The following is a 19,598-nucleotide window of genomic DNA, read 5'->3' on the forward strand; positions in this document are numbered from 1 at the left end:
GTGTGTGTGTCAGTGTGTAATTGTGTGTCTGTGACAGTGTGTGTGTGTATATGTGTGTAGCCGCCTCAAGAATTCTCATTTTAGTTACAGCGAAGGAGCAGGGGAAGCCGGAGCCAGAGAGATTTGGGAGAGGAGGCCATGGGGGGGGTGGATTATTCAGGGGGGTGGGGGCGGAGCCAGGCCAGACCCCCCAGCTCCTGCGGTTCCGCCTCCTCCCCCTCCCCCAGGTGCCCACCAAGGTGACATTGACAACAGGGGGCCGAAGCCCAGGAGGGGTCAAGCGATGCAGGTGCGGGTGCTCCCCAGAGACCCGCCGGCTGTGGGGCGGCGGGGGGTTTTGTTCTGCTCTGACTCATAGGCCGCACAGCCAGCCTCCTTCCCCAGCTCAGCTGGCTCTGTCCACCCCCTCCCTCTCCTCTATTTCGCCCCCCACCCCCGGGGCCGGGACACCTGGCCGAGTGCCCCCCCTCCAGGCAACAGGGTTCTTTGTCCCGGTCTGGGAGCCCCGGGCCCTCGCCACCTCTGGACTTCAGGGTTTCTGCTATTTGGAAGACCCTGGGAGGGACCGGGAGAGGCTCGGGAGGAGCAGAGGGCATGAAGGGGCCTCCTCCTTCCTGGACAGAGGAGGGCCCGAGCTCGGAGGGGAGCCAGGGAGAGCGGGCCAGACTTGGCAGGCTCCGGCTCCCGGCCCACCCCGCCCCCATCTCTCCTCCCCCTCCTCTCCCTCTCTCCTCTGCACCATCCGGCTGCCGGGGGCGGGTGTGAGGTCCCTAACGATCAAGCCCCAAAATAAACCCCATTAGTTGCCACATTCCCTCCCGCGGCTGCCTGGGCTCTCTGGGGTGGGGGAAGCTGGGGGGGTGCCCTGGTTACGGGGAGCCCAAACTGGGCCGGGGGCAGCAGGACCACCTGGGCCTGGAAAACGGGGACCATGCTTGAGTCTATGAGCCATAATGGGAGCAGATGAGAACATAAAATGTTTAATTAAATAATTAGCCTTTGATGGGTCTCTTCTGGGCACTTCTGCTGGGGGGGTAGGGGAGGAGCCGAGGGCAGAGGGAGACATCTAGAGTCTCCGAGGGGTCAGTCAGGGAGGGGGATTCAACTCAACTCAACCCGACCCAACAGGCGTATGTGAAACGCCTACTATGCGCGAGGTGGGGAGAGGCAGGAATGATGGGAGATCCCCTTAGGATGAGAGGAAGGGGATTGTAGGCTAGGTTCCTCAGGTTCTGTGAGAGCTAATGGAGACTGCTGGGAAGGAGAAAAACCTAAAATCTGATTGGCAGAAGCTGCCCGGGGGCACGGGGCTGCCTGGCACCCTGGGGACCCGGGCACCGGCTCGGGCACTACGGGTGAAGGAGACACGCGAAGGCTCCAGTCTGGGGACAAGGGGGGACAGCGGGGTGCCCCGTTTGTAGGGCAGGAGGGGACTGATGTAGCACCAGGAGAGGAAACAAGGTCTGCTCTGGATGCCGGGGGGCTTTCCTCATCCCCTTCCTCCCTTCCCCCCCAGCAGGCCGATGCCCCCCAGGTAAGATGGGGGCCTGGTCACCCCAGGTGAGCCTGGGCCCTGGTGCTGCTGCCCCCTCCACCTGGAGGGCCTGGAAGCAAGGGCCCAGGGAGAGGGCAGGTGGCCCTGGGGGCGGGGGCAGGGCCTGGCTCCTGGGGCCGGGAGGGAGGAGGGGGAGAGGAGGCCTCAGCTGGAAACAAGCCCCTCAGCTCCTATCACTGCAGCACTATGGAAAATCGGCTGTTTCCATGGCAACCCTAATATCCAGAGTCCTCCCTCTCCTCTCCCTCACACACACTGGAAGTCCAATAGAGGAAGGAGGTGTGGAGGGGAGAGCCGGGCCTCCCCCAACAGTCCCTTTCCTCCCCAGAGGGCAGCCCAGAAGCCTTCTCGGGCTCCTCCGGGCCTCGAATTCCGTGGCCCCCACGGTGGAATCGGGGACCCCCAAATACCACCCTAGTCCTCCACGAGCCCCCCCAGCTTCAGGGGGGCCAACCCCTTTCCCCGGGCGTCCTGAGGCACCCTTGGGGACAGGGACTCTCGGCCGGGAGGGCCCACGTCCCGAGACCTTCCCCGAGGCCCGGAAACGGGCTCTGGCAGAGAGGCCCCCCCGGCCCCAGCAGACAGGCGAGGGAGGCCGACTCTGTCCCTGGCCTGGAGACGAGTCCTCCCAAGCCTTGGCCCGTTCCGGCCTCCCGCCACCATGGTTCCGACCCAAAGGCAAAGCCAGAACCGGCTGGCTAGGAGAACCCCCCCCCCAGGCTGCTCAGAGAGCTGGACACACCCAGCTCCACACAAAGAAAGCGCTCACACCCACAGACCCAGACCAGAGCCCGGAGGAACATGTGAGCGGCGCGTGCACACACACACACACACACACACACACACGTGCACCCGTACACACGCCCAGCACGGGCCTGCCCACGGCTCTGTCCGCGGTGCTGGCCTCCCCGGCTCCCCGGCTTCGAGACCCCGCAAGCTCTCCCCGACGCCCCCGTGGGGGTCCCGAGCCCCCCCCCCCCAGCACTCGTGTCTCCAAGGTGATTTACTAGCCCAGAGGGCTCCAAATGCAGTCGCCGGCTCTGCCAGGGCGGGGCTCTTTAAAGCCGGAGGGGCGGCTATTGCCATGTGGGGGGGAGAGCTCCTGGGTAGGAGAGATGAAAGATGGATGGCTCATTGGGCCCAGGAGGGAGGTTATTACCCGGGGGAGCCATTGATCACACCATCAGCCGCCATATTACCCAAGGGCTGGCGGACTCCACAGCCAAGGAGTAGGAAGACACAAGTCAGACAATCCCCACCTACACCCGCTTAGGCTCTGGTCTCCCCCCCCCCGCCGGGGGCAGCCCCTGGGCTCACAGGCAGGAAAAGGTCCTTCCGGGCGTGTCACACAGCAGAGACCAACCAGGGTGAGATCCCCTGAAGAGATCCATATAAGGATCCCAGTGATCCACAGGATCCATCCACCCCGTTCCCCATCTCATCGACATGGCCCAGAGGCACCTTCAGAAAGCCAGGGCCCGGAGCAGCCTTTTGCAGAGTTCCCAAAAGCCAACATCTTGAAGCCTCCTGGTGCCCACCTACATCCCAGGGACAAGGGGAGGCAGCAGGCCCAATTAGCTCCAGAACCTTCTTCACTTCTTCCCAACCACCTCCTGAACACATCCAGGCCCTCTAGGAACCGGCCTGCCGCCAAAGTGGCCAGGGCTCCCCCATCCAGAGCCCGGTGGCAGTGCCCTTCCACTGCAAAAGGCAGCCAGCCAGCCGCGGACCCCGGCCCAGAACCGCCTGCCCCAGCGCCTCCTTCTGGAGGCAACAAGTCCACGTGGAGCGCGACCTTCTCGCCACCCAGAAGCCCCGGAAGTCGGCCACACAGCCGGGCGCCCCCAGCATTTCCTCCCCTGCTCTCACGGCAGAAGGCAGGGTCTCTCCTCCTTCCTACCCCCAGACCAAGCCAAGTGTCCGAGCGTTACTCTGAACCTCAGATCCCACAAGGACTGTTAGGTACTTGGCTCCCCCAATCCCAAATCCACAGAACCATCTGGGATCCACTCTCCACAGCCCCAAGTAGAGGCTTCCCCCCCAGAATCAAGATTCATAATTTGTTGCTTGGGGGGGATCCCAAATCCACAGAACCATCTGGGATCCACTCCCCAGAGCCCACCTCCAAGATAAAGGCCCCACACATAGAATCAAGATACACAATTTGTTGCTGGGGGGGGGGTCCCAAATCCAAATAACCATCTGGGATCCACTCCCCAGAGCCCACCTCCAAGGTAGAGACCCCCCACACACACAGAATCAAGATACACAATTTGTTGCTTGGGGCGGGGTCCCCAATCCAGGACCTCTGAAGCCACTGAATCAATGCCCCTCTCTTCTGGACATTGGGGGCTGAAGAATCATCAAGCATTCTGAGATTTGAATGAGGAAGGGGGAGCGGGGGTACTGCAGCGGGAGGGGGCTCCCTCGCTGAGGCTAAGTGCCCTCCCTCCACTGGCACCCGCCCTCATCCCATTCTCTGGACCCAGGTGTTCTGGGCCTCCCTCTCCTCCAAGACAGCACCAGGCACATGAGGCAGCTGCCAGTGAGTGTCTGGCAGGTCAATACAGGTGTTATATAATTGGAGAGAAGGGTGGGGATGGAGGGGGGGGGGAAGTGAGGGGGAGAGAAAAGGAAATTGTGAAGAAGAAAGAATGGGTGGGGATGGGAAGGAGAAGGGGATGAGGAGAAGAGGGGGAATGGAGAGAAAGAGCAGCTGCCACAAGCAGCAGACGTGGAGATTTCCCCCACTGTAATGTGATCCCCCCTGCTTCCCACCCGGAAGGGCCAGGGCAGAAGGGAAGCCTGACCTATTTTGGGTGAAGGCCTCCCTGCCCAGCTCATCCTTTGATCCGCCGGGGTGGAGTCTCAACTGAAATGAGTTAACTTAGTCAAGGCTCCATGGGAGTGAAAGCCTTGGTCTCCAGCTCCCAGCTCTCTTCTCTTTGTCTCTCTGCCCCTGCCTCAGTGGGTGTCTGTCTGTCTCTCCTTTTAGGAGTCCTTCACCGCCTCCAAGGCCCCCTCTCTGGAGTCCTCATTTCTATCTCCCAGAACCTCCATTTTCTCTCGCCTTCTTTTCATCTCTCGCCTATCTTCTCCCTCACCACCTTTCCTCACTCTCTTCTTCCATTTACCACGTGATTTGGGAAGGGGAAGCAAATCCCTTCCCTTCTTTGGGGCTCAGTCTCTCAAGCCCCTAAAATGAAGACATCGGTGCTCTCGAAGCCCCGAGGTTCCGACTCGCTCTCCCTGCTGGCTCTCCGGCTCCTGGTACCCTTGCCCTCCCTTCCCCTGACTGTCTCCTTCATCCTGCCCCATCAGTCCCACTTCCATTCAGAGCTCCCCTGGCTCTTTCTTTCAAGCTTCTTGGGCTCCATCCTCAAATGGCCGGCTTCTCTCCTTCTAGCTTCTCTCCTCCCTTCTGCTTCATGCTTCTTCCTCCCCCCGTCCTGTCTTCTCCAATATTTCCCCAACCCAAGGAGCCCGGGCCTAACCCTTGGCAACTCTGGAGACCACGACTGGTCGTGGAAGAGACAAAGCTTCCACCGAGGAAGGGGCTTGGATTGCAAGCGTGGAGAAAGGAAACAAAGAGAAGGGGGGAAAGATGAAAAGGAAAAGATGGTTACAGATGAAAATTCCTGAAGGTTCAGGGACCAGGAGGCCCAAGCAGGAACCTGGGAGACAAGTGGTGGCAACAGGAGATATGGGACAGAAGGGAGTCCGAGTAACAAATGGGTGTGCAGGCTGGGGAGGAGGAGATGGTGGAGAGAGGAGTGAGAGCAGAATGGAGAGCAGAAGAAAGAGAAAAAACAGGAGGAGGAAGAGAGGGGTGAAAAGGAGAGAAAGAGGATGGGAAAGTTACCAGGAGGATGGTCGCGGGGTCGGAGAATGGGTGAGAGAAGCGTAGATCTGAGGAGAAAGGGGGTGCACAAAGAGGGGATCCAGAGGGAGCAGAAAAGGGAGGTGAGCGGGGAAGAGGTGAGAGGAGCCAGAGAGACGGTCAAGGAGAAGCAGGTGAGGAGGAGCAGACATGGCAGGTGAGAAAACATGGCTCCAGGGAAGCCGAGATGGGGCAAGACGTGGCTATTGTGGAAGGACAGAGATGGAGGGGAGAAGGGCCGGAGATACGAGAAATGAGGGCTGAGGGGGCGGACGTGGCCGGGAGGTCGGGAGCAGAGGTGAGAAGAGACAATGGGGGCAAAGACCCGGATACGGGAGCCAGGGGGACAAGGCAGGCAGGGAGAGAGAAGATGTGGCAGGAGAAAAAGGAGAAAGGCACAAGTGTGAGCAGGAGCCGAGCTGCTGCACTCAACAGTTGAGGCAGAGATGGAGATGAAGGAAAGAGGGCAGCGATGGAGGCAACAGGGAGTGGGGGCGGCCAGAGGGACAGAGGCAGAAAATGGCAAGATGGGGGAGCGAGGGAGCGGATAAAGGAAGATGGGGCAGACCGGGGTGTGTGAGGGATTGACGGGAAGGAAGGGAGAGAGGGCCGGAGGTGGAGGAGGGCTGGGGCACGAGGAGAGGGAGGAGAGGCCGGAGATGGAGGGGAAGTGGGCGCAGAGACAATGGCAGTGCGGACGGCATGGAGATGGAACCGGGAGAAGACAGGAGTAGGAGCAGAAAATGGGGTGTCAGGGAGCCGAGGGATGTGAGAAGAATAAGAACGGAGGGGAAAGGAGGGGACCGATGGGAGAAGTGAGAGCCCCGTGACGGGCGGGCTGGGGGGAGGCTCCCCGAGCCCCAGGAAATCAGCTGGGCCAGAAATGGGGGGTGAGAATGTTGACGGGGTGTTAGGGAGGGAAGGGAGGAGAGAGCCGAGTCGGGAGCAGCGGGGTGGGAGGGGCCTGAGAGGCCCCAAAGTGGGGGAGGCTCTCAGGAAGCCTGGGCCGCCGGCCACTCGCCACGAGGGGGAGGGTCTGAGGCAAGGGTGGGAAAAGAACCAGAAATCGGGGAGACGGGGCTGCTGACAGTGGGGAGGGGTCAGAGGGAGAAGGAAACAGAGGGGGGGGCGGGAGGTCAGAGGGAGAGAGACCGAAGCTGAGAGGCAGGGAAATGGAGCAGAAAGGAGGCCAGCATGGAGATGGGGGAAGGGGCCCGAGTCGGGGCAGGAGGTGGGCAGAGGGGGCCCCAGGACGGGGCTGTGGAGACGGTCCGAGAGCTGGGAGCCGGCTTAGGGATGTGGGGATCAAGGGGCCGAGTGGGACAGAGAGAGGAGTCGGGGCCAGAAGAGAAGAGATCTAAGAGGCAGAGCCTTGAGGTCAAAGATGGGCAGGGATGGAGATGGGAGGCAGAGTGTGAGGGAGGTCAGAGGAAGGGCTGGGGGTCAAAGGGGGGGTCAGGGTCAGAGAAATGGGTGAATAACCGAGGCAGAGGCCAGGTAAGCGATGGGGGTGGGAACTGTGGAAGGAGAGATGGGGGAGACAGGAGAAAAGAGGTGGGTGTGAGGCAGCGGAGCCGGAAAGGGACAGACACTGGCACTGAGGGGCCCAGGCAGAGCAGGGAGGAGGTCCCAGCATGGAGAGGGGAGGCAGAGGCAGGGGCATGACGGGGTCAGCCGGGAGGGGGTGAGAGGGAGGAAGGTGGAGGTAAGAAGGGGGCAGGAGGGGGAGAGAAGGGGTGGGACGGCCGGGGAGTGGGGAGCCGGCAGAGGGGGTGAAGGGGCCCAGACCCGAGAATCAGGCTGAGACGAGGGGAAGGGAGGCAGAGGGGGGACAGCGATCCGGGTGCGAGGCCGAGCTGCGGATCTGGGAGGCGGGGACAGGCCAGGAGGAGAAGGGGCAGACGGCGAGCCGAGCAGGGGCGAGGCTGGAGAAGGGACCGAGGGAGGAGGGGGGGCGAGGGAGGAGGGGGCCCAGGGAGGAGGGGCCGAAGGAGGGGGGGGACGAGGCCGGAGAAGGGCCGAGGGAGGGGGAGGCCACTTACCGTGCCCGCCTCGGGTGAGGAAGGGCATGCGGTTGATGGCGATGGGCACGGTGCCGTGCTTGCTGTGGAAGTGGTGGACGTGGTGGGTGGTGCTGAGGCTGGAGGAGACCCGGGCCCCGTCGCCCTCGCCCGCCCCCAGCAGCAGCAGGAGCAGCAGCAGCAGGAGCGCCAGGGCGGGGGGACAGGGCGGGCACCCCCCGGGCCCTGGGCCCCCGGGGGGCATCTCGGCCGCCGCCGCCTCACAGCCCCATGGCCGGAGGCCGGCGAGGGGGGGGCCTCCAGGCCCCGGGAAACCCCCCTCCCGCTCCGAGCCCCGACAGGGGGGAGGGAGGGGAGACGGCGAAGGGGACCAGATCCTGATCCTCGAGCTGGAACCAACGGAATCAACTGGATCCCTCCAGGCTCCGCGGGGCGGCGGCAACGTCAAGGTCCAGGACGCCTGGGTCCATCGCGGGGGGAGCTAGGGGTCTCCCCGCATTTTCTTCTGGCGGAGGGGGAGGGGTCGTCAAATGCCAGGGGGAGCGCCCGGAGGAGGGGGCATGGTGCCGGGGGTGGAGAGACGGGAGGGGGAGGAAGAGCGGGCGGAGGGGGGGGAGATCCTGCGGAAAAGCAGAACCCGGAGGAGAGAAGGGGAAAGGGGGATGGGGAGGAGCGGCGGGAGAGGAGAAGAGGGGCAAGGAGGGAGGGCACCCGGAGGCGCCCCCGCTCCCAGGCCGCGGGGAGAGACCCCTCCGAAGGGAGGAAGCAGCGAAGCAAGCGGGGCTGCGAACGGCCCGACGCCGGGGCTGGGGCTGCGGCCGCCCGCCGGGGCCAGGAGAGGAAGGGGCGAGGAGGGAGCGGCCCCCTCCCCGGGGGAGGAGGGGGAGCAGGGGCCGGGGACAGAGGGAAGGAGGGGGGGGGGCAAACCCAGGGACCGGCGAGGGCAAGGAAGGCGCGAGCGAGAGGAGGAGCGCGAGAGATTCCGGCGGAGGCTGGAGGCAGCGGAGTGTTGCTGCAGAGGCAGAGACGGCTGGAAGGGGAGAGAGGGAGAGGGAGCGAGCGAGAGAGCCAGGGAGCGCGGGAGGGAGGGGGAGCGCGCGAGGGAGGGGGAGCGCGCGAGGGAGGGGGCAGGGCGGAGGAGGCTGCGCGGCTCCCGGGCTCCTGGCGGCGCTGGGCAGCTCCTCTGGATGCGAGATGCTCTGCTCCTCTCCTCTCCTCTCTCCTCCTCCCCCCTCCCCTCTCCTCCTCTCTCCTTTTCTCCTCTCCTCTGCTCCCCTCTGCTCTTTTCCCCTCCCCTCTTCTCTCCCCTCTTCTCCCCTCCCTTCCCCTCTCCTTTCTCTCCCTTCCTCCCCTCTCTTTTCCTCTCCCCTCTCCTCTCCTCTCTCTCCCCTCCTTTCTCTTCCTCTCCCCTCTTCTCTCCTTTCTCTCTTCCTCTCTCCCCTCTTCTCTTCTCCCCTCCCTCCCCCCTCGGCCCTCCCTCCCCCTTGGGCTCCCTCTGTAGCGCTTTCTCCCTCTTCCCCCCTCCCCCTACCGATCAGGGACCCTGCTGAATAATTGAAGAGCTGATGCTGCCTGATCCTGCCCTTTACCTCCCCCTCCCCAATCTGACCAAACTCCCTCTGTCCCTCCCCTGCCCTCCCCACGGGCTCCAGGCACATCAGAACCCCCCCCCCCCATCCCTGGCCAAGCGAGAGCAGCTACCCAGCCTTCCCCACGCCCACGTGCACACACCCCGGGCTGGGGATCCAAGCTGATGTGCACATGAGGGCCGCGTGCACCCCCCTGGATGGCCCACGGGGACCCACGTGCAGCCCTGCACACCAGACCCACAGCTCTCCTCTTGGTTCCAGGCACACACACATGGTGGGGGTGGGGTGAGGAGGATGCAAACGTCCTACAGGTGGGGGGGGCTGCTGGTGCCCCGGTTCCACTGCTTTGGCTCCATCTGGCCCCTGCCCCTTCTCATTCTTCACCTCAGCTCCTAAAACAGCCCCCCAAGGCCACCGAGGTCCCCCTTTCGGTGGAACCCTGGGCTGTCGCTGGGGAAGCCATTTTTGCCCCTTCGGTTTTCCGCCCAGCTTGCTTGACCCCTACCAACTCGCTGGCTCTTAAGCACACGTTCCACCATCACCATCATCCCTTAAAGACAGAGCCAAAGTTGGGGTGTCCCTCAGGCCCTGCCCAAATCCCTTCCTCTCCCCCATGTCTTCAGCTGTGCCCTCTTCCCAACACAAAGAGCTCAGAGAACCAGAGCCTTGGGGATGGGAAGGGCACTCAGAGGGCAGCCAGTTCAACCCCCACATGGGGGGGATAATTAGAAAACATGCCCAGTTCTGAGAACTGGCCCTTCTTGCCAAAGGCCCCTGCCCAGAATTTCATCAAATTAATCGGGGACTCGATTTATCACTTTAAAACAACCTTCTCTCCACCAACCACGTACAGATGAGGAAACTGAGGTCCAGCGACAGTAAGTGACTTGCCCACAGTCACATAGCTGGAAAAGAGGAAAGTGAATTCCAAATGGAACCTTCTGGCTCCAAATCACAGAGTGAAGGAGGGGGCGTAGAGAGAGGTGCTGTCGCCCATTCTCACTCTCACCATCACCAGGGCTAGTGGGCAGCTCCGACTTTGATAGAAGAAGAGGAGGCGAGCGGAGCAGGAGAGAAAGGAGAGGATGAAGAGTGTAAAAGAAAAAAGGAAAGGAGGGGGAGAGGGAGGAAGAGAGAGAGAGACAGACAGAGACAGAGAGAGAGAGAGAGACAAAGACAGAGACAGAAAGATAGAGAGATGGAGAGACACAGAGATAGAGAGACAGAGACAGAGAGATAGAGAGAGACAGAGAGAAAAAGACAGAGAGAGACAGAGACAAAGATAGAGAGAAATACAAAGAGATAGAAAGATGGAGAGAGAGAGAGACAAAGACAGAGAGAGACAGAGAGATACAAAGAGATAGAGAGATGGAGAGAAACAGACAAAGCCAGAGACAGAAAGAAATACAAAGAGATAGAGAGATGGAGAGAGAAAGAGATACAGAGAGAGAGAGACAGACAGACAGAGAGAGAAATAGAGACAGAGATACAAAGAGATAGCCAGAGAGATGGAAAAAGACAAAGCCAGAGACAGAAAGATAGAAATACAAAGAGATAGAGAGATGGAGAGAGACAGAGACAGAGAGGGATAGAGAGAAATGCAAAGAGATAGAAAGATGGAGGGAGGGAGAGAGAGAAAGAGAGAGACAGAGAGAGAAAGGAGAGACAGAGAGAGACAGAGACAGAGACAGAAAGATAGAAATAAAGAGAGAGGTGGGAAGGGAAGGGACAGGATGAAAGAAAGGGCCTGGAGGGAGGAAGGGAGAAAAAGGAGAGAGGAGGCTGCAAGGGTGGAGAAGAACCTGTAGAAACTGGTTTCTTATCGATTTCAGATTCATTTTTGGAGAGAGAAAAAGACGCGGAGCACAGTCCTGCACTCCTCCGGGGGCGGGAGGGGGGGGGGGTGCCTAGCACCTAGTCCTCCGCTCAGGAAGCCCAAGGACTTCTGGGTCCTCAGCCTCGGGGAGCCGGTGCCCTGAGATGTGAAACAGCTGCGTGGGGGGGAAGGGAAGGGGAGAAGAGGGAGTCCCGGGCCCCGTCCTCCCTCTGCACTGTCTGGAGGAGGGGGAGAGGGGCGGGGGGGACCCCGTTTTGGTCCTGTCCCCTCCCCATCGCACCCCCTCCCCTTCCGCCCGCCCAGAGCCTGGGCTCTGGAATATTGACTGACACAGCTCGGAGCAGCCGCCAGCAAATTTATGGCCCCGGAGGGAGGGAGGGAGGAGCCGGTGGTGAGAGCAGAGGAAGGGGAACCGCCTGGAGGCCAATCAATACCAGCGAGTGGGAACCGGAGGAGAGAGACTGAGGTGGGGGTGGGGAGGAGGGAGCCGGGCAAGGAGGGAGAGCTCCGAAGGGGACGGGGAAGAGATGGGGAAGGCTCCGATGCAGAGGCAGAGGGGGGGGGGGGACCAAAAGGGGGTCAGAGAAGGAGAATCGGCCAGGCAGACACCCAGAGAGCCCGCTCGCCTGCGGGAGACCGAGAGAGCCACTGAGCATGCGCAGATGTGTGTGCCAGCGGGAGCGGGAGGGGGTGGGGGAGGGGTCCTAAGCCCGGCTTTAAAATTGCAGCTCTCCATACCCAGGATTGCTTTCCCTCGCCCTTGCTCTCCCCTTAACCTCCCGCTGCCTCAGTTTCTCCCTCCCTGGGGAGGGATGTATGCTTCCGCGCAAGCCGAGCCCCAACCCCAACTTCCCCTCCTTGCCCTGGGAGCTGCCCGCCTGGCCAGGCCCCAGAGGACCTCAGAGCCGCTCTCAGCCAAGGATCTCCCCCACCCCCACCCCCAGTCATAGAAGATCCCATTCTCTTTTCTGACAACAATCCGGGAAATGGGCCAGTGCAAGAGAGCCCAAGGTTTGAATCTCACCTCCAATTCCTGTGCTCTGTGAGCCCGGTAGGTCACCACTCAGATCTGGAAACTGAGGCTAATATTTCTGGTGGCCCCTTCCTCTCAGGGTTGTTGTACCTTTGATACACCGCATGTAAAAGCACTTTGCCAAACTTAAAGGCCCTCAGTTTCCTCATCTGTAAAATGAGTTGGACTAGCTGGCCTCACAGGTGCCTTCCAATTCTGGAGCTCCGCCCCTACGCGTGACCTTGGTCAGATCATTTGACACCTGTTTCTTCATCTGTAAAATGGGGAAACTGGGCTTCTGGTTCAGTTGTGTCCAACTCTTTGCGACCCCACCTGGAGTTTTCTTGGGGAAGACACTGGTGTGGTTTGCCATTTCCCTCTTCAGTGAGGTCCCGATTACAGAAGGGGAACTGAGGCAACGGGTGCTGACAGCTAATGGGGGTCTGAGGCCAAGTCCCCTCTCTGGATGTCTCTGCACCGCTGTCCCATGTGCAGAGCGACCCTTCTCACCCCTTCCAGTCGATGTCATCGTTTCCTTCAAGCCTCCACGAGCCGCGAAGCCTTTTCCCCTGCCCTCCTTCCTAAAATGGGCTTGTGCTTCATTTCCATCGAGTCTCAGGGGTGCTCAGGGGAGCACTTTGGTGGAGAGGGCACAGAACCTCTGCTCTGAGCCCTGATGCTCCTGCCTCAGACAAGTCACTTAACTGGCCACCCCAAGCAGCTCTTCCAGACTCAAAAGTGCAGAGAGAGGGCAGGAGAAGCTGCCCACCTGGAGCTGAGGAAGTTACGAGTCGGATCCAGGCAAAAGAAAAATAATCATATATATACATGTTACCTCTCTAGATCAACTGGAATTCTTAAAGGCAGGGATTAATTAGCCCATCTTTATCTGTTCCCCCCAATGGCTGGAACAATGCTGGCCCTTACCGGGCATCTCATAAATGCTTCTTGGTTCACTGATAGTGCCCCCATGCCTCCCAGTGCCCTTCAGATTACTGGTGGGAGAACGGAAGTAATAAACTGTGAAGGGCTTGATTTCCAAGTGTTTCTGTAAATTCGTCCTGACCAAAGGACCCAGGGGTCCTTCAGAGCTCTCGCTAATGACCCCATTTCCTGAGAAATGAGGGGAAGGACTTGACTTCTCTTGATACACATCCCCAGCCATTCCTTCCCATAAGCCTCCTCTTTTAATCTCCCCACTAATTTCTCTCACACTTTCAGCCTCCCTCTTATAAGCCTCCTCTTTTAATCTCCCCACTAATTTCTCTCACACTTTCAGCCTCCCTCTCATAAGCCTCCTCTTTTAATCTCCCCACTAATATTGTTCTCTCACACTTTCAGCCTCCCTCCCATAAGCCTCCTCTTTTAATCTCCCCACTAATAATGTTCTATCACACTTTCAGTCTCCCTGTCTCATTCCCCATGCCTTGACTATTTGAAAGCTGACCCCTCAAAGTCCTGGAAGGATAGAAACCTTCTACCAATGCTCCAACGAGGGCGGGATTCCCAAACTCCAAATCCTACCCTCAAACCTTCCTCGTTGTGAGGTTCTGAGAGTGGCTGTGTTCTTTATTCTGTTTCCCCAAACTCTTAGGTCTAATGTGGTCCATCCCTCCCCCCTGATCCCAAGCCAAGTGATTCTAGAGCCCAGCCTAGAGTACTAGTGTGGGTGTCCCCCCTCCCCTTCTGTGATTTTATGGTCATAAGGTTCAGAACTAGAAGACAAGTCAGGAATCATCCATTATTTTATAGATATGGAAATTGAAGTAGGGAGAGGAAAAGGCTCGCCTGAAGGCCCTTAAATGGGCCCCACGTGGAGGAGGCAGAATTTGAAACCAGATCCTTTGACAATTTTTCCCTGTTATCTTTGCATCTGACAAAATCTCCACTTGGACCTCTGTGGTCCCCATGCTGCTTCCCAGGCTCCCATAATCTTGGTGGGAAAAGCTTATTCAGCTAGAGGCGGATGGGACCCACCACATCTTATCTGACCTTTTTATGTTATGGATAGAGAAACAACGACAAAGATAGGAAGTGAGGGGCTGCTAGGGGGCACTATAGTGGATAGAGCACCAGCCCTGAAGTCAGGAGAACCTGAGTTCAAATCTGGCCTCAGACACTTCCTAGCTATGTGATCCTGGGCAAGTCACTTAACCCCAATTGCCTCAGGAAACAAACAAACAAAAAAACCCCAAAACTACAAAGATATGAAGTGAGTTTTAGCTCAAAGCAATTCTGTAGGTCAGGATCATGGCTCCCGACTCTGGAGCCCAAAGGGACCTCAGAGACCATCAAGTCCAATTCCTTCACTTTACAGATGAGGAAACTGAGGCCAGGAGGACAGGGTTTGCCCACAACAAGGACATCAGCTATTTAAAACCGCCTTTGAACTCAGGAGTCCTAGCTCTATATCCGATATTCTCCCGCACAACGCCAAAGGGAAAATGCCAAAAACCAAAAGCAAGCTGATGGAAAGGAGGACGAGGGGCTTGAGGTGTGTGGGGTGGAGGCGAGACTGGGAAGTGAGAGAGACCGAGGGAAGTTGCTGGGAAAATTACTGCCAGGTCTCTCACGTCCCTAGAGGCCGATCCCCGCCATTCCGAGAGAATGGATAGCACCCCCCCCCATTGTGGGCGGGAGGCCCAGAGAGCTGCAGGGCTGAGACCCTCTTCTCCTTCGCTCCCATCACACTCGTACCCAAAGGCACAAATAGCCGGGACTTCTCGCCGGCACTTTTGGGACTGCCGCGTTCGACGTGCCCTCCCCCTCCCCCGTGTCCCAGCTGCCCAGTTTCACCCTCCCCAGAATCCAGCCAAGTTGCTCTTTTGGCCCATGGTCGTCCACCCTCCTCTCTCGCCCTTGAGAGGACAAGAGGTGATACCGAGCTTAATCGGGAGCTGGAAGGGGCCCCAGATCCCGCCCCCCATTTACAGAGGTGAAGTACGGATCTGAACTCAGATCTTTCAGCTCCAAATCCAGTTTTCCTCATTACACATAACTCAAAGGCAGCTGGCCCGTATCGACGCCGACTAGAAAGAAAGGGCAGAACGAGGAGCCTGATCCAGACTTTCCCCTTTCTCTCCTCCACTACACTTAAAAATGCCAACCACCGGGGCAGCTGGGGGGGTCAGTGGTTAGAGCACCAGCCCTAAAGTCAGGAGGACCTGAGTTCAAATTTGACCTTAGACATTTAACACTTCCTATTGAGTGACTCTAGGCAGGTCACTTACCCCTAGTTGCCTCCACACACACACACACACACACACACACACAAAGCCAACCATGAAGGTCACTTGAACGTGTGAGGTACTTGCCCTCCAAGGAGAAGCCAGTCTTTCCGGCCTCCTCCCCCTCGCCCCACATCAAGCTAGGACGTTGTGACCTCCCAGTACGAAGGCTCGGAACGGGCCCAGACCGCCCGGCCGAGAGGGACCAGAGGCAGCAAAGGACCTCGGCGGCCATCCAGCCCAAACCATCCACCCCTGCCCCCGGCGAGGACTCGCTGGGATGGGAACCCAGGCCCTGCCATTCAGTCCAGCTAAAACAAGGAAAACGGAGCCCAGATCAGAGGGACGCCAAGCTTCCTAGCAGAGCCAGACAAAGGCAGGGCCCCCCCAGGTCCCTGATCCAGCCCCCATGGCCAGGAAGCCCCGTTCCAACAGACTGTGCTGACAGACAGGATCTTTGGAGCATCATGGGACCGCGGGTGCAGGAGCCGGAGGAGGCATGAGCGGTCCCTGGGCCGAGCTTCTCATTTCAAACAGTAAAATGCGCTAGTTGATGCAACTGAGGTCGCAGCGAGGACCCCAGGACTTTCGGCCCAGACACACTGGAGGCGTTTGCACGCTGGGTGTGCTTCCCCCGTCTCTGACATGACCCCCCCAGGCCCACCCCAAGAAAGAACAAAGCGGCTCCCCCCTTCTCTGGGCCGGCCGCGGGCCCACCGCCCACAGCCCCGGCGCACAGATCAATGACGCTGCAAGAGTGAGAGCGGGGACCTTTGGGGACCCCCGGGGGGGCAGGACATACAGAGGAACACCGCTGCCTCCCGCTGGGTCCCCACCAGCTGCTGGAAAACATCTGCTCAGGTCGACCTTTGGAGGAAAGAGCCAGCGAGGAAGGGCTGGCGAGGGTGCGAGGGGCAAGGAGGGCGGCGTGTGGGGGAGCTCTGCAGTGTGGAGCTCTTTGGGGGAGGGGGCAGAGGAGGACAGAGTCACCTCGAGGGCCCATTTTGTCAGGGCTCTGCATCCTCAGCATCTGGCACATGCAGTAAGCGCTTAATCAATGCCTGCCGGGTTTAACTAAATTGAACCAAGGGAGCTGCTGCTATTTGGCCTCTGGAGAATTTGTGGGGGCTACTCTGCAGGGCACAGGAAGCAGCCCAGTTATCCTGCCTGGCGGAGGCTGCTGGGGGCACCTCTGAAAGACAGCCTCTGACCTATGAGCGGCCAGGGTGCCCGAGGGCGAGGCTGGCCATCCGTGAGTGGGTGTGAGCGGGTGGCAGGCCTGCCCCCTCTGCCCCCTCCACGGGGCCACCTCATGGGCCGATCCCCATGGGTGCCAGCCCCGTTGCCGCGTGCCCTCGCCCCTTCTCTCACTACACTCTCCCCCTTGAGCTCGTCCGCTGCCGGGGACACAGTCAGCCCCAGAATCTCTGCGGGCGCCAGTCCCACAGCTCGCTGGCTCCCGGATAACGGGCGTCTCCCCTAGGCCTCTGACAGGCGCCTCTGACTCAGCACACCCCAAACACCGGCTCTCCCTCCCAGAGCCTTCCCCTCCTCCCCTTTTCCATTTCTGTCGGCCGGGCAGAGCTTCGTGTCACAGGAAGTGCACAGGCCGGCCTGTTACTCCTCTGGGGACCCTCTCCACCAGCCTTCCCTCCCTCCCCATGTCTTTCCGGCTCCCTTTATGGGCTTCCTTCCACCTTTAGAATACAAAATCTTAGCAGGCAGTGATTTTCTTTCCTTTCTTCTTCCTACCTTTCCTTCCTTTTTTCCTGCCTCCCTCCCTGTCTTCCTTCCTTTCTTCCAACTTCCTTCTTTCTTTTCTTCCTTCTTTCTTTTCTTTCTTTCTGCCTCACTCCATTCCTTCCTTCCTTTTTTCCTTTCTTCTTCCTAACTTTCCTTCCTTCCTTTCTGCCTCCCTTCCTTACTTCCTTCTTTTCTTCCTTCCTTCCTCCCTCCATCCCTTCCTTCCTTCCTTCCTTTCTCCTTTCCTCTCTCCCTTCCTTCCTTTCTGCCTCACTCCCTTCCTTACTTCCTTCTTTTCTTCCTTCCTTCCTCCCTCTATCCCTTCCTTCCTTCCTTTCTCCTTTCCTCTCTCCCTTCCTTCCTTCCTCCCTCCATCCCTTCCTTCCTTCTTCCTTCCTTCCTTCTTTCTTGCTTCCTCCCTCTATCCCTTCCTGCCTCCCTCCCTCCCTTTCCACCTGTGCACACACCTCGCACTCAGCACAGTGCCTGACCCAAAGCAGCCGACTGAGAGCAGCTTCCTTGACTTGACTCTCACCCCACAATTCCCTCAGTCGCCAGCTCTTGCCCATTCTGCTTCTCAGCTCCTCCTCCCTCCCACAGCCACCCCATGGTTAAGTGCTCGTCACCCTTGTCTGGACATGACGGCGGCCTCCCGAGCGGCCCTCCTCTCACAACAAGCCAGATTCCTGAAGCTCAGCTCCGACTGTGTGCCCACCCTGCTCAGAAACCCCCCGGCTCCCTAGTGCCGCTGAGATATAAATCTCCCTTTGGCATTTAAAGCCCTAGGCCATCTCCCAACACGTAATTCCTCTTCGTTCCCTCTACCTTCCAGTCCCATGACATACCTCGGTGCCTTGGGGTCCCTGCTTTCCTCCTCAGCTCAGCTTAAAGGCTGCCTCCTGCATGAAGCCCTCCCTGATTTCCCTAGCTGCTGATATTTCCTCCTTCTCTCCAGGAAAATGGCCTTTGTTTAATTAGTAACTATTTTGTCCTTTGATAGAATGTAAGCATCTGAAAGGCAGGGGCTGTTCTTGCACCTCTGGCACCTAGCATACAGTAGGCGCTTAATAAATGTTTGTCAATGGATTGATGTTTGTAGTGAGTGTGTTTTGTGTTACCAGCACACGGGCACATGTGTGTGTGCCACGAGCGTGCCTGCCCGGGGGGACTCCCTGGGCCCGTTCTACTGTTGCTTGGAGTTTGGGGAGTTCTCCCGGAAGGGCTCTGCCGTGCAGAGGCTGCACTGGGAGCCCAGAGGGGGCGGCGGGAAGCAGCAGGGAGCCCCTGGGAGAGCCGGGGGCTCCCCCCGTCCCTGTCCCAGCAGGGGTTCCGGGTGGCTCAGCTTGCCGCCCTGTGGGGCAGAGGTGGCCCCGCCCACCCTCCCCTCCCTCAGAGCCCCCTCCCAGGGCCCGACATGAACACTGACCCCCCCCGCCTCCCCGGCCCCCAACCGACTCACGGTCGTTGCAGATGGGGCCCCCGTAGGAGGTCATGGTGCAGTCGCAGGTGAAGCCGTCCCACTGCTGCAAGCAGACGCCCTGGTTGGCGCAGGAGTCCTCGGTGCAGGTGGTGCTGGGGCCTAGGAGCAGCGGGGGGGGGGGGACCCTGGGCTCAGCTTCTTGGGGAGCGTCCATCCCAAACCCCAGGCAAGGGGGTCCCCAACTTCCAGGCAAGGGAGCACCAAACCCCTGGCAGGGGGACCCCAAACCCCTGGCAGGGGGACCCCAGTTCTGAGGGCCTTGTGGGCCAACAAGGGGTAGCTGGAGTGGCTTTGGGCCAGTCAGAGGACCAGAACATCAGACCTGGGATGGAGCTGGGGACCCCTGGAGACCCTTAGAGGGCCTTCCCTCAGACAGGAAGAGCAGGGCTCAAAGGGCCTCAAAGCCGGGCGCCCGGATTCGAAAGGAGGCTCTTCCACGCCTTCCCTTGTCTGGTCTTTTCCCCGGCCCAAGGACTCCCATTGGGGACGAGGCGGGCAAGGGCCCTGGACGACCCCTGCCCAGGGTACGGGAGCCCCCGTCGGGCCGGCTCCCGGTGGGGTCCCCGTCCTCGGACCCCGCCCGTGCTCACCGTCACAGCCCCTCTCCACCTGCCCGATGCGGTGCAGGGCGTCGGCGATGAGGTCCGGGAGGCGGCCGTTGAGGTCCACCGAGGCCAGGCAGCCCTGAAAGCCGTCCCGGGAGGCCACCAGCTTCGGCAGGTTGTTGAACATGTTCTTGCTCAGACCACCAATGTACAGCTCTCCTGCAGGGGCAGGAGAGGCCGGGGTTGGAGCGTGGGGCCCCAGGCCTGGCGGGGGGGTGCCTCCTACTTCCCAGCATCCTCCTCCAGCTCAGAGGGCCTGCCTCTCGGCCCCGGGGCCCCTCCAGACCCTGAACGTTCTTCCTCTCGGCTCCGGGGCCCCTCCAGACCCCGAGCGTCCTTCCTCTTGGCCCCCATTTCTCTCCACACATCCCTTCCCTTCCCAGGACCCAGCAGCCCTCCTGAAAGGCTTCCCTCCCTTCCCAGAGCCTGTTCCCTCTCCTTTCCTCCTCGGCTTCGCCATCTGTCTGCTTCTCCCTCCCTCCCAGAGGAGCCCAGGTGCCTGCGTCCCACGAGGGAGGGGGAGCAGCTGGGGAGCCAGCTCTGCACTTTCTTGCACCCGCTTCCCGTTCCGCCGGCAATCAGAGCCTTTCACAGTGGCCTCTCTTCCCCCAGCCCCACGCTCGCTCTCCCGGCTCCTTCCCCCAGTCTG

General features: G+C 60.0%; 1 protein-coding gene across 4 annotated transcripts in view; it reads right to left on the reverse strand.

Annotated features, from left to right (window-relative positions):
- NRXN2 (neurexin 2) overlaps positions 1-19,598 on the reverse strand; it is a 153,141-nt gene that overhangs the window by 53,636 nt on the left and 79,907 nt on the right. For 2 of the 4 annotated variants that reach the window (XM_051964628.1, XM_051964627.1), the window contains exon 1: positions 7,478-8,668. In XM_051964628.1, the coding sequence (XP_051820588.1) occupies positions 7,478-7,700 (223 nt within the window). In that variant the 5' untranslated portion in view covers positions 7,701-8,668. Of the gene's footprint in view, positions 1-7,477; positions 8,669-18,323; positions 18,444-18,934; positions 19,109-19,598 lie in introns of those variants that run through there. The other 2 variants (XM_051964626.1, XM_051964629.1) reach the window with 2 other exon arrangements.

The sequence above is a fragment of the Antechinus flavipes genome, chromosome 6 (assembly GCF_016432865.1).
Source record: "Antechinus flavipes isolate AdamAnt ecotype Samford, QLD, Australia chromosome 6, AdamAnt_v2, whole genome shotgun sequence".
NCBI lineage: Eukaryota > Metazoa > Chordata > Mammalia > Dasyuromorphia > Dasyuridae > Antechinus > Antechinus flavipes.